At 30.8% G+C, this 18,026-nt stretch overlaps 1 protein-coding gene across 1 annotated transcript in view; it reads left to right on the forward strand.

Moving 5' to 3' along the window:
* Positions 1 to 3,909: 3,909 nt before the first annotated feature.
* LOC122269920 (uncharacterized) overlaps positions 3,910 to 18,026 on the forward strand; it is a 44,856-nt gene continuing 30,739 nt past the window's right edge. Inside the window, exon 1 of the mRNA XM_043045300.3 lies at positions 3,910 to 4,095. Within this exon, the coding sequence (XP_042901234.3) occupies positions 3,942 to 4,095 (154 nt within the window). The 5' untranslated portion in view covers positions 3,910 to 3,941. The remainder of the gene's footprint in view (positions 4,096 to 18,026) is intronic.

Consider the following 18,026-nt stretch of genomic DNA (forward strand, 5'->3'; position numbering starts at 1 on the left):
GTTGACATATAGAGGGGGACGATTTGCTATTCTTACACTCATAATATTATTCATGTTCATACATTATATATATTTTTTATATATTGTCAATCATAATAAATATAAATGTAAGCAAAACGTTTCGTTTCTTTTTCGAATGGCAGGTACTGAACTTACTTTATTCGTTTCGCCTTAGAAGATGCCACAGTTGTTACTCATTTCGCGTTACCCAGTGGTTTCGCGTTACCTGTGAACCAAAGTCACGGAGGCGAGTAACATTGCCCACGCTACACTGCCACAAATCCGTTCATAGGGTGGGTCACATTCACTCATCACACACAACAGAGGACAGCACAAGGGAGAGAAACATCCATGCCCAGAGCGGGATTCGAAACCGCGGCTATTAGCTTCACAGTCAGGCACGTTAACCGCTCGGCCCCCTGGCCGGCAAACTGAGAATGTAATTTTGGAAATACTCCTTACATCTCAAATGAGATTAATAAATGTAATGAACTACAAGTTGTTACATAAATTAACTACTAAACTTATAAGTTAAAAGAAAAACAAATATGCATGATTTGTTAGTGATGCATGTTAGTTATTTTTTTCCCTCTTCAAATAATTTTTTTAAATATAGATGCACAGGTACACACATGCACATCAATATTTAACCCTACGCCTATGGCCCTTGAAAATCATTTATCGGTTAAAGGTTAAGATTGTAGACAAGACAGATAGAAAAAAGAGAAAAAAATTAGCATATAGCAACAAAAAACAAAAAGAAAAAAGCAAATATAGAATTTAAAAAAATAAACAAGCATAAAAACTGAAGGAAAAAAAAAAGATTTTTCTGTTAGTTATGGCATTTTGATTAGGAAGTATCCAGGGCTAATTGGTCAAGTTTAGTAGCTCAGCATTTCATAATTTTGACATTTTTTTCATGAAAATTACTTTAAATTTCATGAAAATTACTTATCAGGACAATGCACGGGAACATGCATGCAATTAGAAAAATTGACATTTTATTCATTTCAAGATTTTGCATTTATTTTTTGCACTTAAAAACTTACTTTTTTACAAAAGCTCTTAATAGTTTTCCCACATAATCACCTGACAAAAGAGTTTAGATAGTATTTAAAATATTATTACACCCCTCTAAGTATTACCTTGTGCTTTTGGTCGGCCTAGAAATTACATTGCTAAAAATGATATTTTATTAATATGATTCATTACTGTTGTTCTTCGATAGAATAATTGTTTTTTTATTAATACTATGGATTAACCTTTCGCAAAAATGCGAGCACTATACCAAAAGTAATGAAATAGATGATTATTTTCTAATAGTAACATTCGAATTTTCAAAATAATCATCTATTTCATTACTTTTGGTATAGTGCCGCATTTTTGCGAAAGGTTATCCCATAGTATTAATAAAAAAACAATTATTTATGAAAGAAAACAGTAAATGAAATATTAATAAAAATATCATTTTTAGCCAATGTAATTTTAGGCGAAAAAGCACAAGGTAATATTAGCAGGGCAGAAGTAGGCTTTATAAAGTAAACTTTTTTCAGTGATCAACATACAAGATAGATCGGTGGTCAGGTTTAAGGGCTTTTACCCATCTTTTCATGTAGGATAAATACGGTTCTTGAAAAGAGAGATCAACTTAGACACCTGGTCTACTTGACGGTTTTCACTCTATTATGTTTTGATTTTTCATAAAAATGTTTGGCGGTTACAGTTATGCCAATGACGCCAAGTTCGCCAACAGGAAATAACAACGTGAGATTCTGGTTAACTCAGGTAACTGATTATCGATATTACACACATAGGTGGATAAAATAGGACAAAATTGCAACCATTAGTTATAATAATATAAAATTTCTAAATTATAATAATTGTGATTGCAAAAATTAATTATAAAATAATAAAATATCGTGAAAATTATCGATAAACATAATTATAGAATACGATAATATCACGATCATTATCAAAAAAGTAACACATGAAAAAGATAATATAGGGAATCCCTTACGAAAAAAATCGAGGTATAAATGAGGTATATTTTAAAGGTATAAAGGAGGTTGTTATTTAAATACGTCGTTAGGTTGAGAAGGGTGCAAATGGATACCTCAAAATTAACCTCAAATATACCTTAAATATACCTCCAGAGGTTTATATGTATCAACCTAAGGTGTTTAATTTTACATCTGTGGAGAGGTAGATATTTACTACTTTAAGGTGTTGCACTTTCAACCTTAGGTTATTACTTATCAACTTGAAGTATATTTTTCTACACTTGGGGAAATATTTATTCAACAACCCAAGGTGTTTCATTTAATACTTCAGCTTATAATAAATCTACCTCAGGTGTATTTTTTGACAGTTGGAAAGGCAATTTTTTACTAGCATGAAGTGTATTAATTGTATTATGTTCGACCTGAGGTAATTATTTTTCAACCTCAGGTATCTAATTTTATGCTTGTAAAGGTATGTATTTTTCAACCTATGGTGTGTCGTTTTACACTTCAGGTAATTGTAAATATACCTCTGGTGTATTTTGTTCTACCTCAGGTAATTATTTTTCAACCAGTATCTAATTTTATGCTTGTAGAGGTATTTATTTATCAACCTGTGGTGTTCACACTTCAGGTTATTATAAATCTACCTCAGGTGTATCTTTTAACACTTGGAAAGATAATTTTTTACTAACGTGAAGTGTATTATGCTCGACCTCAGGTAATTATTTTTTAACCTTAGGTATAGATTTTTATGCTATTCCCAAATGTGAGGTGTTATATGGTCCACCAAGTTTATTAATTTTTAAGATCACTATACAAAGAATATAATATAAAGATTTTATATATATGAAGAATAATGTATATCATTACATTTTTTCATTAGTAGAGATCTTCATTTATCAATCTGAAGTTTTTATTATTAAACATTCGGCAGTAATTGCTTCTTTTGTTAAGCTATAAAAGAAAGCTTCAAATGCATAATTCTTCTGTAATTTTAATAGATCCCATAAGATCTAGAAAACAAAGAAGGCCATCATTCAGGTTTTTCAAATGTGCTGAAAGAAACTTGATGATCATCCATAACAACCTATTTACTCGAGTTCTGGAGAAAAAAAAGAAGTCTGAAAGCAGTTTTTTGTTGTCGCAAGTTTTATAAAAGGCTCGTCAAATAAACACCATTCCTGATGCTAAGAATAACGGATTGTCAAATACTAACCACGAGACGAAAAGACTCAATCATCATGTGCCTCCTGAATTTCTGCTTGACTCGAAGTTTTCATAGCTTGGCTAAGCATGCATGAAAGCAAGGTAGGAGAATCGGAGGACATCACGTGATCTTGTGTCGTCCCGGGCTTGATAAATCAGGCTTCGTTTAAATGGGTATAAAGGGACACAGGACAAACCTTTGCCATAGGTGAAACCAGATTGCAGAAACTACATAGGATGGACTGGGGTAGCGCCAGGATGTAGGGACTCAGAAGAAAAATAAATGACATTACCTTCCAAATTTGTTTCAGTTAATGAGTATTGAAATTCTATACATACTAAAACTATGAGCACTGCAGGTTTAACTATGAATAAAGTAAAACTGGAAGATCAAAATACCACATTTTAAATCAAGTACTCAAATTTGCTTTGTTACCCTTAGTAACAAGATGTGTAGAAAAAAAAGGCTTAGACGCTGTAGCTTGCTAATAAAACAAAATTGAAATAATCGTAGGTAAATAGAAAGCGTTAGAAAAGTTATTATCTACAAGGACAATTGATTCATTTTTAAGTACATTCAATCTAAAATTCAGTTTTATGTTTATTCAGTTGCATTTGAATTCACGAACAATTAAGAGGAAAAAGTGTTCCTATTTAAATGATATTCCCCTACCCTAAGTGTGCAGAATTTTTTTTGAAAAGCAATATTTATATTGACGTAGGAGAACGAAAATGTTTACCATTTGCAAATTAATTTGTATCCTGGTTACCGTAGCACACATCACCGCACTTAATTTAAGTTTTTTTAAAAGTGCATATGATCAAGCTATGGGATCTGCTATGGGACCTTTCTTAGATTGTATAATGCTACAATATTGTGACTGTGGTAAGATTTTTTTCTTTACTAGTTATTTCTTGCAAAAATTTTGCAGGTATGTTAGAAGATTCTTATTAAATTGTCAGTTTTCCTGTGCCCAGCTTTCTTCGCTCACTAATCACTTTGGTAGCTACGAAATTATTATTTTTTTCTTTGACGATAATTCTATGAAAATTAAATAAATAATTATTAATAAAAAAATGCTAAAAAATTTTTTTTAGAGAAATTTTTAGCTAGAAATTAAAAATTATTTAATTAAAAGATCCCAAAAATTCTCATTATAATAACATAATTTAATTCCCGATTATATTGAGATAAAATTCTAATCTAATAATTTTGCTCAGTTACCACTGCAACTTCATCTACAGACTTGTTTTCTAAATCCCTGTTTAGATTTTGGTTGCAATAAAATTAAAAAAAAAATTTTTCGCCAAAGAGATTATTAGGTAAAAGTGTAAAAAGTGAATTTTTAATAATGTTTTGAAACGTTCGATTCATTATTTTAATTACATGTGCTGACAGGACAAAGTTTTCAGCAAACCTGATTATAGAAGGAGACATTACTGTTCGAGTTCATTCGGCAGGCACACTTTATCGATCGGGTCAATTCGTCGCCGGGGTTGCTTCTACGACAGGGTCATTTATGAGACAAGTCGCTTATTCAACACGTCATTTCATCGAAAGGTTAATTTCTTAATGAGATATATGTTAGCAGTGTAAAATTTATTTGACGAAGTTAACTTAATAAAGTAAAATAGTATAGAAATTTATAAAAATAGCACAATTTTTAATAAAATATTTATTATTCTTTGTACATGATGAGAACAAAATGTAAAGATACGAATTGCTGGAATGAGGAGAAATGGAAAATGGAAAAAATAGAAATTTAACTCTTTCTGAACTGTGCATATATATATATATATATATATATATATATATATATATATATATATATATATATATATATATATATATATATATATATATATATATATATGCACGGTTCATATATATGTAGGTAGAGGGGAATTCACTATAATAGGTAGAGGTCAAGGTTCATATATATATATATATATATATATATATATATATATATATATATATATATATATATATATATATATATATATATATATATATATATATATATATATATATATATATATATATATATATATTTCGTCTGTTCGTGTGTATGTCACTGAACTCCTCCTAAACGGCTGGATTGATTTAAATGAAATTTTCTGTATACCTTCAGAAGGATTCGAGAATGGTTTAGATTCACAATAGAACATTCTGCCACAAACCGTTCCAGCGGTATCAGCGAAAATCGAAATGGAATTTTCTGATTGGTTAAAAGTTAGCCATTGTTTTAAATTTTGCTGTACACGAAGCAGTTTTAAAATATCTTGAAGATAACAACAGTGATATTTTCTATCTTATAACTCTATTCTTTTAGGAAATTAAATTACATATACTTTAATATTTAATCATAATTCGGTTCTTTATTTCAGGTGAGCACAAGCACGTAAAATCAACGAGAATAAGTTTCGTAATTATTGGTCGTATCGCGGATTTAGTATTGTGAAAACTGTTTAATAAAAATCACGGCAAAAGCAAATTTTATTCATCTTGCACGCTTTAGCTCAATTTAGTATGCAATTTTTCATTGCTGACAGTTGTCATTTGAAAACTATTAGATTGTTTATTATTACAAAGTTTGCGAATTCACATTCATTTTAATTACTTCATTTAAAAAATAGGAGTAGACTATATTTGAGGGTGCCCCTTGATTCTCACCAAGTTGTGATAGCGGTTGATCTCCAAGCTGGCCGATGTTGAATCCCAATCGTGAAATGATTCGTTTAAATGTCAGCGTTATTTTTAAATGTTCAACGGTATATGTAATTTCAGAAGTCCGTTAGTTCTATGTTGGATACCGGCTGGTTAGGTTACTTTTGCTTCTGATCAATCGGATCGAAGGTATGTGGGCAGTCATAAAAAAAGGACTTTAGAAAAAAATGTCACCGCCATTCCGATACCACAGACGCCATTTTTAATTCGTATTTCGCCGAATTTATGTGGCGATGGAGGAACACAGATTCTATTCATGATAAATTTAGACAGTATCTAACTGCTATTAGAGAATTCTGTGCACCTAAAACTGAGGAAATTCAAGCTTAATGAATAAGTGAGATGTTTTTTTTCCTTTTCTTTCTGTGCTTACTCCATTAATTTTTATTTCGATTCAAAATGCATTTTATTGGGTTTATTAATTTTCCTTACATTGGGTTCATTGCAATTTTATAAAGTTTTGGCCGATGTCTTGCTGAAATTTTCCAATATATTATATTAAAATATCATTATGCTTTGGCAGCCATTCCTGTTACCGCGGTGTTCCGCGCAAACAGGAATGGTGATAAACATAAGTTACCAATTTCGTCAAGGGGCACCCACAAGTATATTTTTACCAAAAATAGATTTTTGTTTTAAATTTTATCATTATTATATTTCTTATTTAATTTATTTCATTTTTATTGCTTTTTTATTATTTAAAATAAATACGTTTTCGAATTAGCAAATTTGCGACCACTGTCAACTTCTACATTTCTTTTTGTTTGAAAAAGAATATTTGCAAAAATATGCCGCCTAAACGAATCGCTCTTAGTCGATCAACATCTCAAGCACGCAAGAAGAGAACTAACCGTGTTTCAGAAAAATCGGAGCAACGGGAAGAAAGACTTGAAACTAATCGAGAACACAATGCTTTAGCCCGTTCCTTAGAAACGTCTGAGAAACAGGAAAGAAGACTGTTAACAAATCAACTACGCACTACTCAAGCCTGTTCCTTGGAAACATCAGACGCAACGGGAAAGAAGACTGTTAACAAATCAACAACGCACTTATCAAGCCCGTTCGTCGGAAACATCAGAGCAACGGGATGCAAGAATAAAAATCAATCAAGAACGCACTTCGCTATTCAGACGCCAATACTCTGATTTGAATCTCAGTGCATTTCACTATGATCCGACAACCAACTATAGTCTTTCACCCAAGCGTCAACATCGGAAAAATGGATCAATTATGTATGTTTTGTAGTGCTCTCAAATTTAAGAATGAAACAGCTGGAGTTTGCTGTTCTGGAGGCAAAGTGTAACTACCAGATTTAACGTCGCCAGCCGAGCCATTATCAACGTTGTTATCGGGTCAAGCAAATCAATAGAAACTTTTCTTGGCGAATATAGGTCAGTACATCCGTGTTTCCAAATGACTTCATTTGGTGCTGCTACAAGTATCGGTGCGCATATGGACAGCTAGAGTTATTTATTACATTCACATGCAATCCTGCTTGAGCTAAAATTAAAGAGCTTTAGTAACTTAGGCAAACATCATCGGATCTTCATGATGCATTATCACATGTGAGTTAAAACAAATATTAAACTCTAAACTTGGTTTTATTGCGAAAAGTCATGTTATTAGAGAGACACGGTGTTTGATGCATTCTATTGAACGGCAGAAAAAGAGAATTGCCACATGATTTGGCTTATTGAAAAACTCACACCAGGACAAATTGGTCAGCTCATATCAGCAGAAATATTCATGACGCCATTGATCCAGAATTATTTCAGATCATCATCCAAAATATGTTTCATGGTCGGTGTGCATCACCATACATGTCTGTTTGAAAATGCACTAACGATATCCTAGAGAATTAACTGTTGAGACTATCACTGGTTTTTTCACCATTAAATAAAATTATCTATTCAAATCATAATCACAAATCACATTTACACACTTAAATACAAAATTTAAATTCAAACTGAAAGCGTTGCAACGCACGCAGGGTACAGCTAGTATATATATATATATATATATATATATATATATATATATATATATATATATATATATATATATATATATATATATATATATATATATATATATATATATATATATATATATATATATATATATATATATATATATATATATATATATATATATATATATGTAAAATGATGCAGTCGGACCGAGCAGGAAAACAGACACAGGATTTTAATTAAATCAGAGTAACTTTTATTTGATCATTCTTAGTTGAGTGGGAGCGAAGAAGTGATGTTTACTCCATCAGCAAACAGTCTTTCTGGTAGGTAAAATCTTGCAAAAAATCCGAAAATGCCTCTATTTAGGGAATAGAGGGAAATCTCAGAAATTATTATTGGTTAATTAAATAGATCACGCGATTCTCACAAGGCATAAAAGGAAAAATATCTTCATTTAAATTTATGTATAGTTGGCTAAAAATAGATTTAGAAACATGGTGTGGTTTTTTAAAAGTATCATAAAGTGCTTCGATTTGAAGAATTAAGTAGTAATAAATTAGGAGTTGTTTTATAACGAAGAAACTAACATAAAAAGATTAATTGAAGCTTTTTATGTTACATCCCTGTAAAATGATGCAGTCGGACCGAGCAGAAAAACAGACACAGGATTTTAATTAAATCAGAGTAACTTTTATTTGATCATTCTTAGTTGAGTGGGAGCGAAGAAGTGATGTTTACTCCATCAGCAAACAGTCTTTCTGGTAGGGAAAATCTTGCAAAAAATCCTAAAATGTCTATATTTAAGGAAAAGAGGGAAATCTCAGAAATTACTATTGGTTAATTAAATAGATCACGCGATTCTCACAAGGCTTAAAAGGAAAAATATCTTCATTTAAATTTATGTATAGTTGGCTAAAAATAGATTTAGAAACAGGATATGGTTTTTTAAAAGTATCATAAAGTGCTTCGATTTGAAGAATTAAGTAGTAATAAAACAGACACAGGATTTTAATTAAATCAGAGTAACTTTTATTTGATCATTCTTAGTTGAGTGGGAGCGAAGAAGTGATGTTTACTCCATCAGCAAACAGTCTTTCTGGTAGGGAAAATCTTGCAAAAAATCCTAAAATGTCTATATTTAGGGAAAAGAGGGAAATCTCAGAAATTACTATTGGTTAATTAAATAGATCACGCGATTCTCACAAGGCTTAAAAGGAAAAATATCTTCATTTAAATTTATGTATAGTTGGCTAAAAATAGATTTAGAAACAGGATATGGTTTTTTAAAAGTATCATAAAGTGCTTCGATTTGAAGAATTAAGTAGTAATAAATTAGGAGTTGTTTTATAACGAAGAAACTAACATAAAAAGATTAATTGAAGCTTTTTATGTTACATCCCTGTAAAATGATGCAGTCGGACCGAGCAGGAAAACAGACACAGGATTTTAATTAAATCAGAGTAACTTTTATTTGATCATTCTTAGTTGAGTGGGAGCGAAGAAGTGATGTTTAGTCCATCAGCAAACAGTCTTTCTGGTAGGGAAAATCTAGCAAAAAATCCGAAAATGCCTCTATTTAGGGAAAAGAGGGAAATCTCAGAAATTACTATTGGTTAATTAAATAGATCACGCGATTCTCACAAGGCTTAAAAGGAAAAATATCTTCATTTAAATTTATGTATAGTTGGCTAAAAATAGATTTAGAAACAGGATGTGGTTTTTTAAAAGTATCATAAAGTGCTTCGATTTGAAGAATTAAGTAGTAATAAATTAGGAGTTGTTTTATAACGAAGAAACTAACATAAAAAGATTAATTGAAGCTTTTTATGTTACATCCCTGTAAAATGATGCAATCGGACCGAGCAGGAAAACAGACACAGGATTTTAATTAAATCAGAGTAACTTTTATTTGATCATTCTTAGTTGAGTGGGAGCGAAGAAGTGATGTTTACTCCATCAGCAAACAGTCTTTCTGGTAGGGAAAATCTTGCAAAAAATCCTAAAATGTCTATATTTAGGGAAAAGAGGGAAATCTCAGAAATTACTATTGGTTAATTAAATAGATTACGCGATTCTCACAAGGCTTAAAAGGAAAAATATCTTCATTTAAATTTATGTATAGTTGGCTAAAAATAGATTTAGAAACAGGATGTGGTTTTTTAAAAGTATCATAAAGTGCTTCGATTTGAAGAATTAAGTAGTAATAAATTAGGAGTTGTTTTATAACGAAGAAACTAACATAAAAAGATTAATTGAAGCTTTTTATGTTACATCCCTGTAAAATGATGCAGTCGGACCGAGCAGGAAAACAGACACAGGATTTTAATTAAATCAGAGTAACTTTTATTTGATCATTCTTAGTTGAGTGGGAGCGAAGAAGTGATGTTTACTCCATCAGCAAACAGTCTTTCTGGTAGGGAAAATCTTGCAAAAAATCCTAAAATGTCTATATTTATGGAAAAGAGGGAAATCTCAGAAATTACTATTGGTTAATTAAATAGATCACGTGATTCTCACAAGGCTTAAAAGGAAAAATATCTTCATTTAAATTTATGTATAGTTGGCTAAAAATAGATTTAGAAACAGGATGTGGTTTTTTAAAAGTATCATAAAGTGCTTCGATTTGAAGAATTAAGTAGTAATAAATTAGGAGTTGTTTTATAACGAAGAAACTAACATAAAAAGATTAATTGAAGCTTTTTATGTTACATCCCTGTAAAATGATGCAGTCGGACCGAGCAGGAAAACAGACACAGGATTTTAATTAAATCAGAGTAACTTTTATTTTATCATTCTTAGTTGAGTGGGAGCGAAGAAGTGATGTTTACTCCATCAGCAAACAGTCTTTCTGGTAGGGAAAATCTTGCAAAAAATCCTAAAATGTCTATATTTAGGGAAAAGAGTTAAATCTCAGAAATTACTATTGGTTAATTAAATAGATCACGCGATTCTCACAAGGCTTAAAAGGAAAAATATCTTCATTTAAATTTATGTATAGTTGGCTAAAAATAGATTTAGAAACAGGATATGGTTTTTTAAAAGTATCATAAAGTGCTTCGATTTGAAGAATTAAGTAGTAATAAATTAGGAGTTGTTTTATAACGAAGAAACTAACATAAAACGATTAATTGAAGCTTTTTATGTTACATCCCTGTAAAATGATGCAGTCGGACCGAGCAGGAAAACAGACACAGGATTTTAATTAAATCAGAGTAACTTTTATTTGATCATTCTTAGTTGAGTGGGAGCGAAGAAGTGATGTTTACTCCATCAGCAAACAGTCTTTCTGGTAGGGAAAATCTTGCAAAAAATCCTAAAATGTCTATATTTAGGGAAAAGAGGGAAATCTCAGAAATTACTATTGGTTAATTAAATAGATCACGCGATTCTCACAAGGCTTAAAAGGAAAAATATCTTCATTTAAATTTATGTATAGTTGGCTAAAAATAGATTTAGAAACAGGATATGGTTTTTTAAAAGTATCATAAAGTGCTTCGATTTGAAGAATTAAGTAGTAATAAATTAGGAGTTGTTTTATAACGAAGAAACTAACATAAAACGATTAATTGAAGCTTTTTATGTTACATCCCTGTAAAATGATGCAGTCGGACCGAGCAGGAAAACAGACACAGGATTTTAATTAAATCAGAGTAACTTTTATTTGATCATTCTTAGTTGAGTGGGAGCGAAGAAGTGATGTTTACTCCATCAGCAAACAGTCTTTCTGGTAGGGAAAATCTTGCAAAAAATCCTAAAATGTCTATATTTAGGGAAAAGAGGGAAATCTCAGAAATTACTATTGGTTAATTAAATAGATCACGCGATTCTCACAAGGCTTAAAAGGAAAAATATCTTCATTTAAATTTATGTATAGTTGGCTAAAAATAGATTTAGAAACAGGATATGGTTTTTTAAAAGTATCATAAAGTGCTTCGATTTGAAGAATTAAGTAGTAATAAATTAGGAGTTGTTTTATAACGAAGAAACTAACATAAAACGATTAATTGAAGCTTTTTATGTTACATCCCTGTAAAATGATGCAGTCGGACCGAGCAGGAAAACAGACACAGGATTTTAATTAAATCAGAGTAACTTTTATTTGATCATTCTTAGTTGAGTGGGAGCGAAGAAGTGATGTTTACTCCATCAGCAAACAGTCTTTCTGGTAGGGAAAATCTTGCAAAAAATCCTAAAATGTCTATATTTAGGGAAAAGAGGGAAATCTCAGAAATTACTATTGGTTAATTAAATAGATCACGCGATTCTCACAAGGCTTAAAAGGAAAAATATCTTCATTTAAATTTATGTATAGTTGGCTAAAAATAGATTTAGAAACAGGATATGGTTTTTTAAAAGTATCATAAAGTGCTTCGATTTGAAGAATTAAGTAGTAATAAATTAGGAGTTGTTTTATAACGAAGAAACTAACATAAAAAGATTAATTGAAGCTTTTTATGTTACATCCCTGTAAAATGATGCAGTCGGACCGAGCAGGAAAACAGACACAGGATTTTAATTAAATCAGAGTAACTTTTATTTGATCATTCTTAGTTGAGTGGGAGCGAAGAAGTGATGTTTAGTCCATCAGCAAACAGTCTTTCTGGTAGGGAAAATCTAGCAAAAAATCCGAAAATGCCTCTATTTAGGGAAAAGAGGGAAATCTCAGAAATTACTATTGGTTAATTAAATAGATCACGCGATTCTCACAAGGCTTAAAAGGAAAAATATCTTCATTTAAATTTATGTATAGTTGGCTAAAAATAGATTTAGAAACAGGATATGGTTTTTTAAAAGTATCATAAAGTGCTTTGATTTGAAGAATTAAGTAGTAATAAATTAGGAGTTGTTTTATAACGAAGAAACTAACATAAAACGATTAATTGAAGCTTTTTATGTTACATCCCTGTAAAATGATGCAGTCGGACCGAGCAGGAAAACAGACACAGGATTTTAATTAAATCAGAGTAACTTTTATTTGATCATTCTTAGTTGAGTGGGAGCGAAGAAGTGATGTTTACTCCATCAGCAAACAGTCTTTCTGGTAGGGAAAATCTTGCAAAAAATCCTAAAATGTCTATATTTAGGGAAAAGAGGGAAATCTCAGAAATTACTATTGGTTAATTAAATAGATCACGCGATTCTCACAAGGCTTAAAAGGAAAAATATCTTCATTTAAATTTATGTATAGTTGGCTAAAAATAGATTTAGAAACAGGATATGGTTTTTTAAAAGTATCATAAAGTGCTTCGATTTGAAGAATTAAGTAGTAATAAATTAGGAGTTGTTTTATAACGAAGAAACTAACATAAAAAGATTAATTGAAGCTTTTTATGTTACATCCCTGTAAAATGATGCAGTCGGACCGAGCAGGAAAACAGACACAGGATTTTAATTAAATCAGAGTAACTTTTATTTGATCATTCTTAGTTGAGTGGGAGCGAAGAAGTGATGTTTAGTCCATCAGCAAACAGTCTTTCTGGTAGGGAAAATCTAGCAAAAAATCCGAAAATGCCTCTATTTAGGGAAAAGAGGGAAATCTCAGAAATTACTATTGGTTAATTAAATAGATCACGCGATTCTCACAAGGCTTAAAAGGAAAAATATCTTCATTTAAATTTATGTATAGTTGGCTAAAAATAGATTTAGAAACAGGATATGGTTTTTTAAAAGTATCATAAAGTGCTTCGATTTGAAGAATTAAGTAGTAATAAATTAGGAGTTGTTTTATAACGAAGAAACTAACATAAAAAGATTAATTGAAGCTTTTTATGTTACATCCCTGTAAAATGATGCAGTCGGACCGAGCAGGAAAACAGACACAGGATTTTAATTAAATCAGAGTAACTTTTATTTTATCATTCTTAGTTGAGTGGGAGCGAAGAAGTGATGTTTACTCCATCAGCAAACAGTCTTTCTGGTAGGGAAAATCTTGCAAAAAATCCTAAAATGTCTATATTTAGGGAAAAGAGGGAAATCTCAGAAATTACTATTGGTTAATTAAATAGATCACGCGATTCTCACAAGGCTTAAAAGGAAAAATATCTTCATTTAAATTTATGTATAGTTGGCTAAAAATAGATTTAGAAACAGGATGTGGTTTTTTAAAAGTATCATAAAGTGCTTCGATTTGAAGAATTAAGTAGTAATAAATTAGGAGTTGTTTTATAACGAAGAAACTAACATAAAAAGATTAATTGAAGCTTTTTATGTTACATCCCTGTAAAATGATGCAGTCGGACCGAGCAGGAAAACAGACACAGGATTTTAATTAAATCAGAGTAACTTTTATTTGATCATTCTTAGTTGAGTGGGAGCGAAGAAGTGATGTTTACTCCATCAGCAAACAGTCTTTCTGGTAGGGAAAATCTTGCAAAAAATCCGAAAATGCCTCTATTTAGGGAAAAGAGGGAAATCTCAGAAATTACTATTGGTTAATTAAATAGATCACGTGATTCTCACAAGGCTTAAAAGGAAAAATATCTTCATTTAAATTTATGTATAGTTGGCTAAAAATAGATTTAGAAACAGGATGTGGTTTTTTAAAAGTATCATAAAGTGCTTCGATTTGAAGAATTAAGTAGTAATAAATTAGGAGTTGTTTTATAACGAAGAAACTAACATAAAAAGATTAATTGAAGCTTTTTATGTTACATCCCTGTAAAATGATGCAGTCGGACCGAGCAGGAAAACAGACACAGGATTTTAATTAAATCAGAGTAACTTTTATTTTATCATTCTTAGTTGAGTGGGAGCGAAGAAGTGATGTTTACTCCATCAGCAAACAGTCTTTCTGGTAGGGAAAATCTTGCAAAAAATCCTAAAATGTCTATATTTAGGGAAAAGAGGGAAATCTCAGAAATTACTATTGGTTAATTAAATAGATCACGCGATTCTCACAAGGCTTAAAAGGAAAAATATCTTCATTTAAATTTATGTATAGTTGGCTAAAAATAGATTTAGAAACAGGATGTGGTTTTTTAAAAGTATCATAAAGTGCTTCGATTTGAAGAATTAAGTAGTAATAAATTAGGAGTTGTTTTATAACGAAGAAACTAACATAAAAAGATTAATTGAAGCTTTTTATGTTACATCCCTGTAAAATGATGCAGTCGGACCGAGCAGGAAAACAGACACAGGATTTTAATTAAATCAGAGTAACTTTTATTTGATCATTCTTAGTTGAGTGGGAGCGAAGAAGTGATGTTTACTCCATCAGCAAACAGTCTTTCTGGTAGGGAAAATCTTGCAAAAAATACTAGAATGTCTATATTTAGGGAAAAGAGGGAAATCTCAGAAATTACTATTGGTTAATTAAATAGATCACGCGATTCTCACAAGGCTTAAAAGGAAAAATATCTTCATTTAAATTTATGTATAGTTGGCTAAAAATAGATTTAGAAACAGGATGTGGTTTTTCAAAAGTATCATAAAGTGCTTCGATTTGAAGAATTAAGTAGTAATAAATTAGGAGTTGTTTTATAACGAAGAAACTAACATAAAAAGATTAATTGAAGCTTTTTATGTTACATATATATATATATATATATATATATATATATATATATATATATATATATATATATATATATATATATATATATATATATATATATATATATATATATATATAAATATATATATATATATATATATATATATATATATATATATGAGACAAGCCTTTCCGACTCCAGCAGATGGTTGATATTTCAATTTGGAACGCCTTATTTCATTTTTTTAATTCTTTTAACTACACTAGAGGGTGACTGAGGTTAATTTCAAATAATGTCTTACAGGCATTTAATCTTAAATGTGATTTCGGTTCCTAGTATTTTCCTTCACTTGTTTCCAGGAATTTAAATAAGCAAACTGCACACGTTCGGCTTTTTCGGAAGGTTAATACTTTACTATTAGGCACGTGAATCAATGCATTCTATGTTTTCGTTTATATTCTGACAGGGTGGGAAAAATGAACAATGCTCATTGAGTGCAAATTTGTAATTTGCAATTTGGGGTTAGCTACATAGTATTTTGAATGTTTTAGGTAAGATTTGCGGTTATTTATTTAAATGTCACGAATATTTTAATGCAGTATATTTACTTTTTATATCAGGTATTACAAATCAACTGTAAATTTAAGAGTTATTGATTGCAGTAATGAATTTATATAAATTCTTTAATGAAATTAGGCTAAATGAGAAAAGTCACTTGGTTCTGAGCGTACGTATATTCTCGGATCGCGCACCTTCGTTCTCTGCTCGCCGGTCTTGAACAAGTCAGATATTGAAATCTAGACAAGTTAGGTTTCGTTTAATGCTTTTTTTTTTTCACATTGAGTTGAAGGAAATGAATCAAATCAATATTATGCCGATGGAACTAATAGTTAAGAAATTATGACGGTTTCATTTATGAAAATTGTAATTTTTGACCTTTACTCCCCTACTTATAAAACACATTTTCGAAACTAATAGTTTTATTACGTTTAATTTTTTTTAATTTGATGTAGCGTTAAAAGAAACTAATCATCATCACAAATATTAATGTCCATCTTAAATCTCATATGTGTTCCAAAGAGAGAGCAAAATACTCTTCCCGTTTGGCAAGTACAATCCTTCTAGATCAAACGTTTCCTTCTTTTACCTCTGACATAATGCGCCACTTTTTTGTACAATAATGTCCAACGTGTAAATATGTATAGGCACAAAACTGTGCATTTTGCACGTAAAAGCTTGTTTTCTTTTATTTTATCTTGTAAACGTTCAATGTTGTATTCCTTTTCAGTTTGTGTACTAGCAGCATCGTTCAATTTCGTCGTTAGTTTCGTAATGGCGGTACGTAGCGTTGTTCGTTTGCGTTTAAATATTAGAAGTTTTTCACTACCGGTAGCCATTCCAATTCAGATTTTTGACGAAAGTAATTATAAAAGGTTCAGTATGACTTACCGAGTTATTTCGGCACCAAATGTTGGATTTTGTTGAGAGCAAATCAGACTGAAAGTCACGTAGAACAAACTGAAAACTTAACTTTATTTACATAAAAAAGAATATAAAAACAATAAGATGTTGCCAGCACAGGAAACTCAAACTATCTAACTAATCTCGAACTCAAACCTCAACAAAGCTCTTACAAGGTGTGAATTATTAATTTTATTCTCTCATTAAATTTTGTTTAACTTGGGAAACAATAATTTACCTGTATACCTGTATAAATAGATTAAATATAAAACAATACCTTTTATGTATGAAATCTAAATAACTTCGAAATTGTTAGTAATATCGATTTTAAACTGATTATATTCAATTCAGCGTAAAAAAATACGCGATAGAAATACCTCATTTGTCCAGATATCGATATTCAAGTTTGTGCCCATTTTCCCTAGAATAAATTGCTCCATTCTTTTAAAATTATGTATATAATAGCTACTAACAATGATAAAAATGCTATGATTTTCTCACAAAGGGATAAACGTTTTTGCCAAGCTGACGTCCTATCTATGAGCAATTTATGTGTAATTGAAGCTGCACTTAAAGAGAATCATGGTCTTAGAAGATCACGAATCTATAATTTTTGTTCTTCATTAATGTTAAACTGTTTCATTTACAATTTGCATCTCTTTTTATTTATGCATCTTCCATTGAAACGCTATGTTACTGCGGACCTTTAAATATGTTGAAAAAAATATTGCATGAATTATTTACTTACGAAACCGAATGTCATCGCAACTAAAACTTCCGCAAATCTTGCACCATGTCTTAGAAATCCTTAATATGGAAAACCACGTAAAGCTTAATTCCCTGTGCATTTTATTCAATAACCGTCGTTGAACAGTCAACCCAATTTAGGGTTTACTACTAACAGTAGCCTTGAACCCAATCCAGAAGACAACGGAATCTCCTGGTTCAAGTGTTGGGATAAATTTGCCTTTGTGGAGGACTTTTTGATAAAACTAACCAGCATTTGCTTTGGAGAGGAAAATCATGGAAACGTCCCACGGTTAGCCTGACGGCAAGGGAAGTGTAACCCATGATCCGTCTACCACAGAGGATATTTTACTTCAGCATTGTGGTCGGTGCAAGCCGGATGCGGAATTCGTATCGACCAGCTAACGTTAGG

The sequence above is a fragment of the Parasteatoda tepidariorum genome, chromosome 8 (genome assembly GCF_982258835.1).
Source record: "Parasteatoda tepidariorum strain Cologne lab strain chromosome 8, Ptep-v5.0, whole genome shotgun sequence".
NCBI lineage: Eukaryota > Metazoa > Arthropoda > Arachnida > Araneae > Theridiidae > Parasteatoda > Parasteatoda tepidariorum.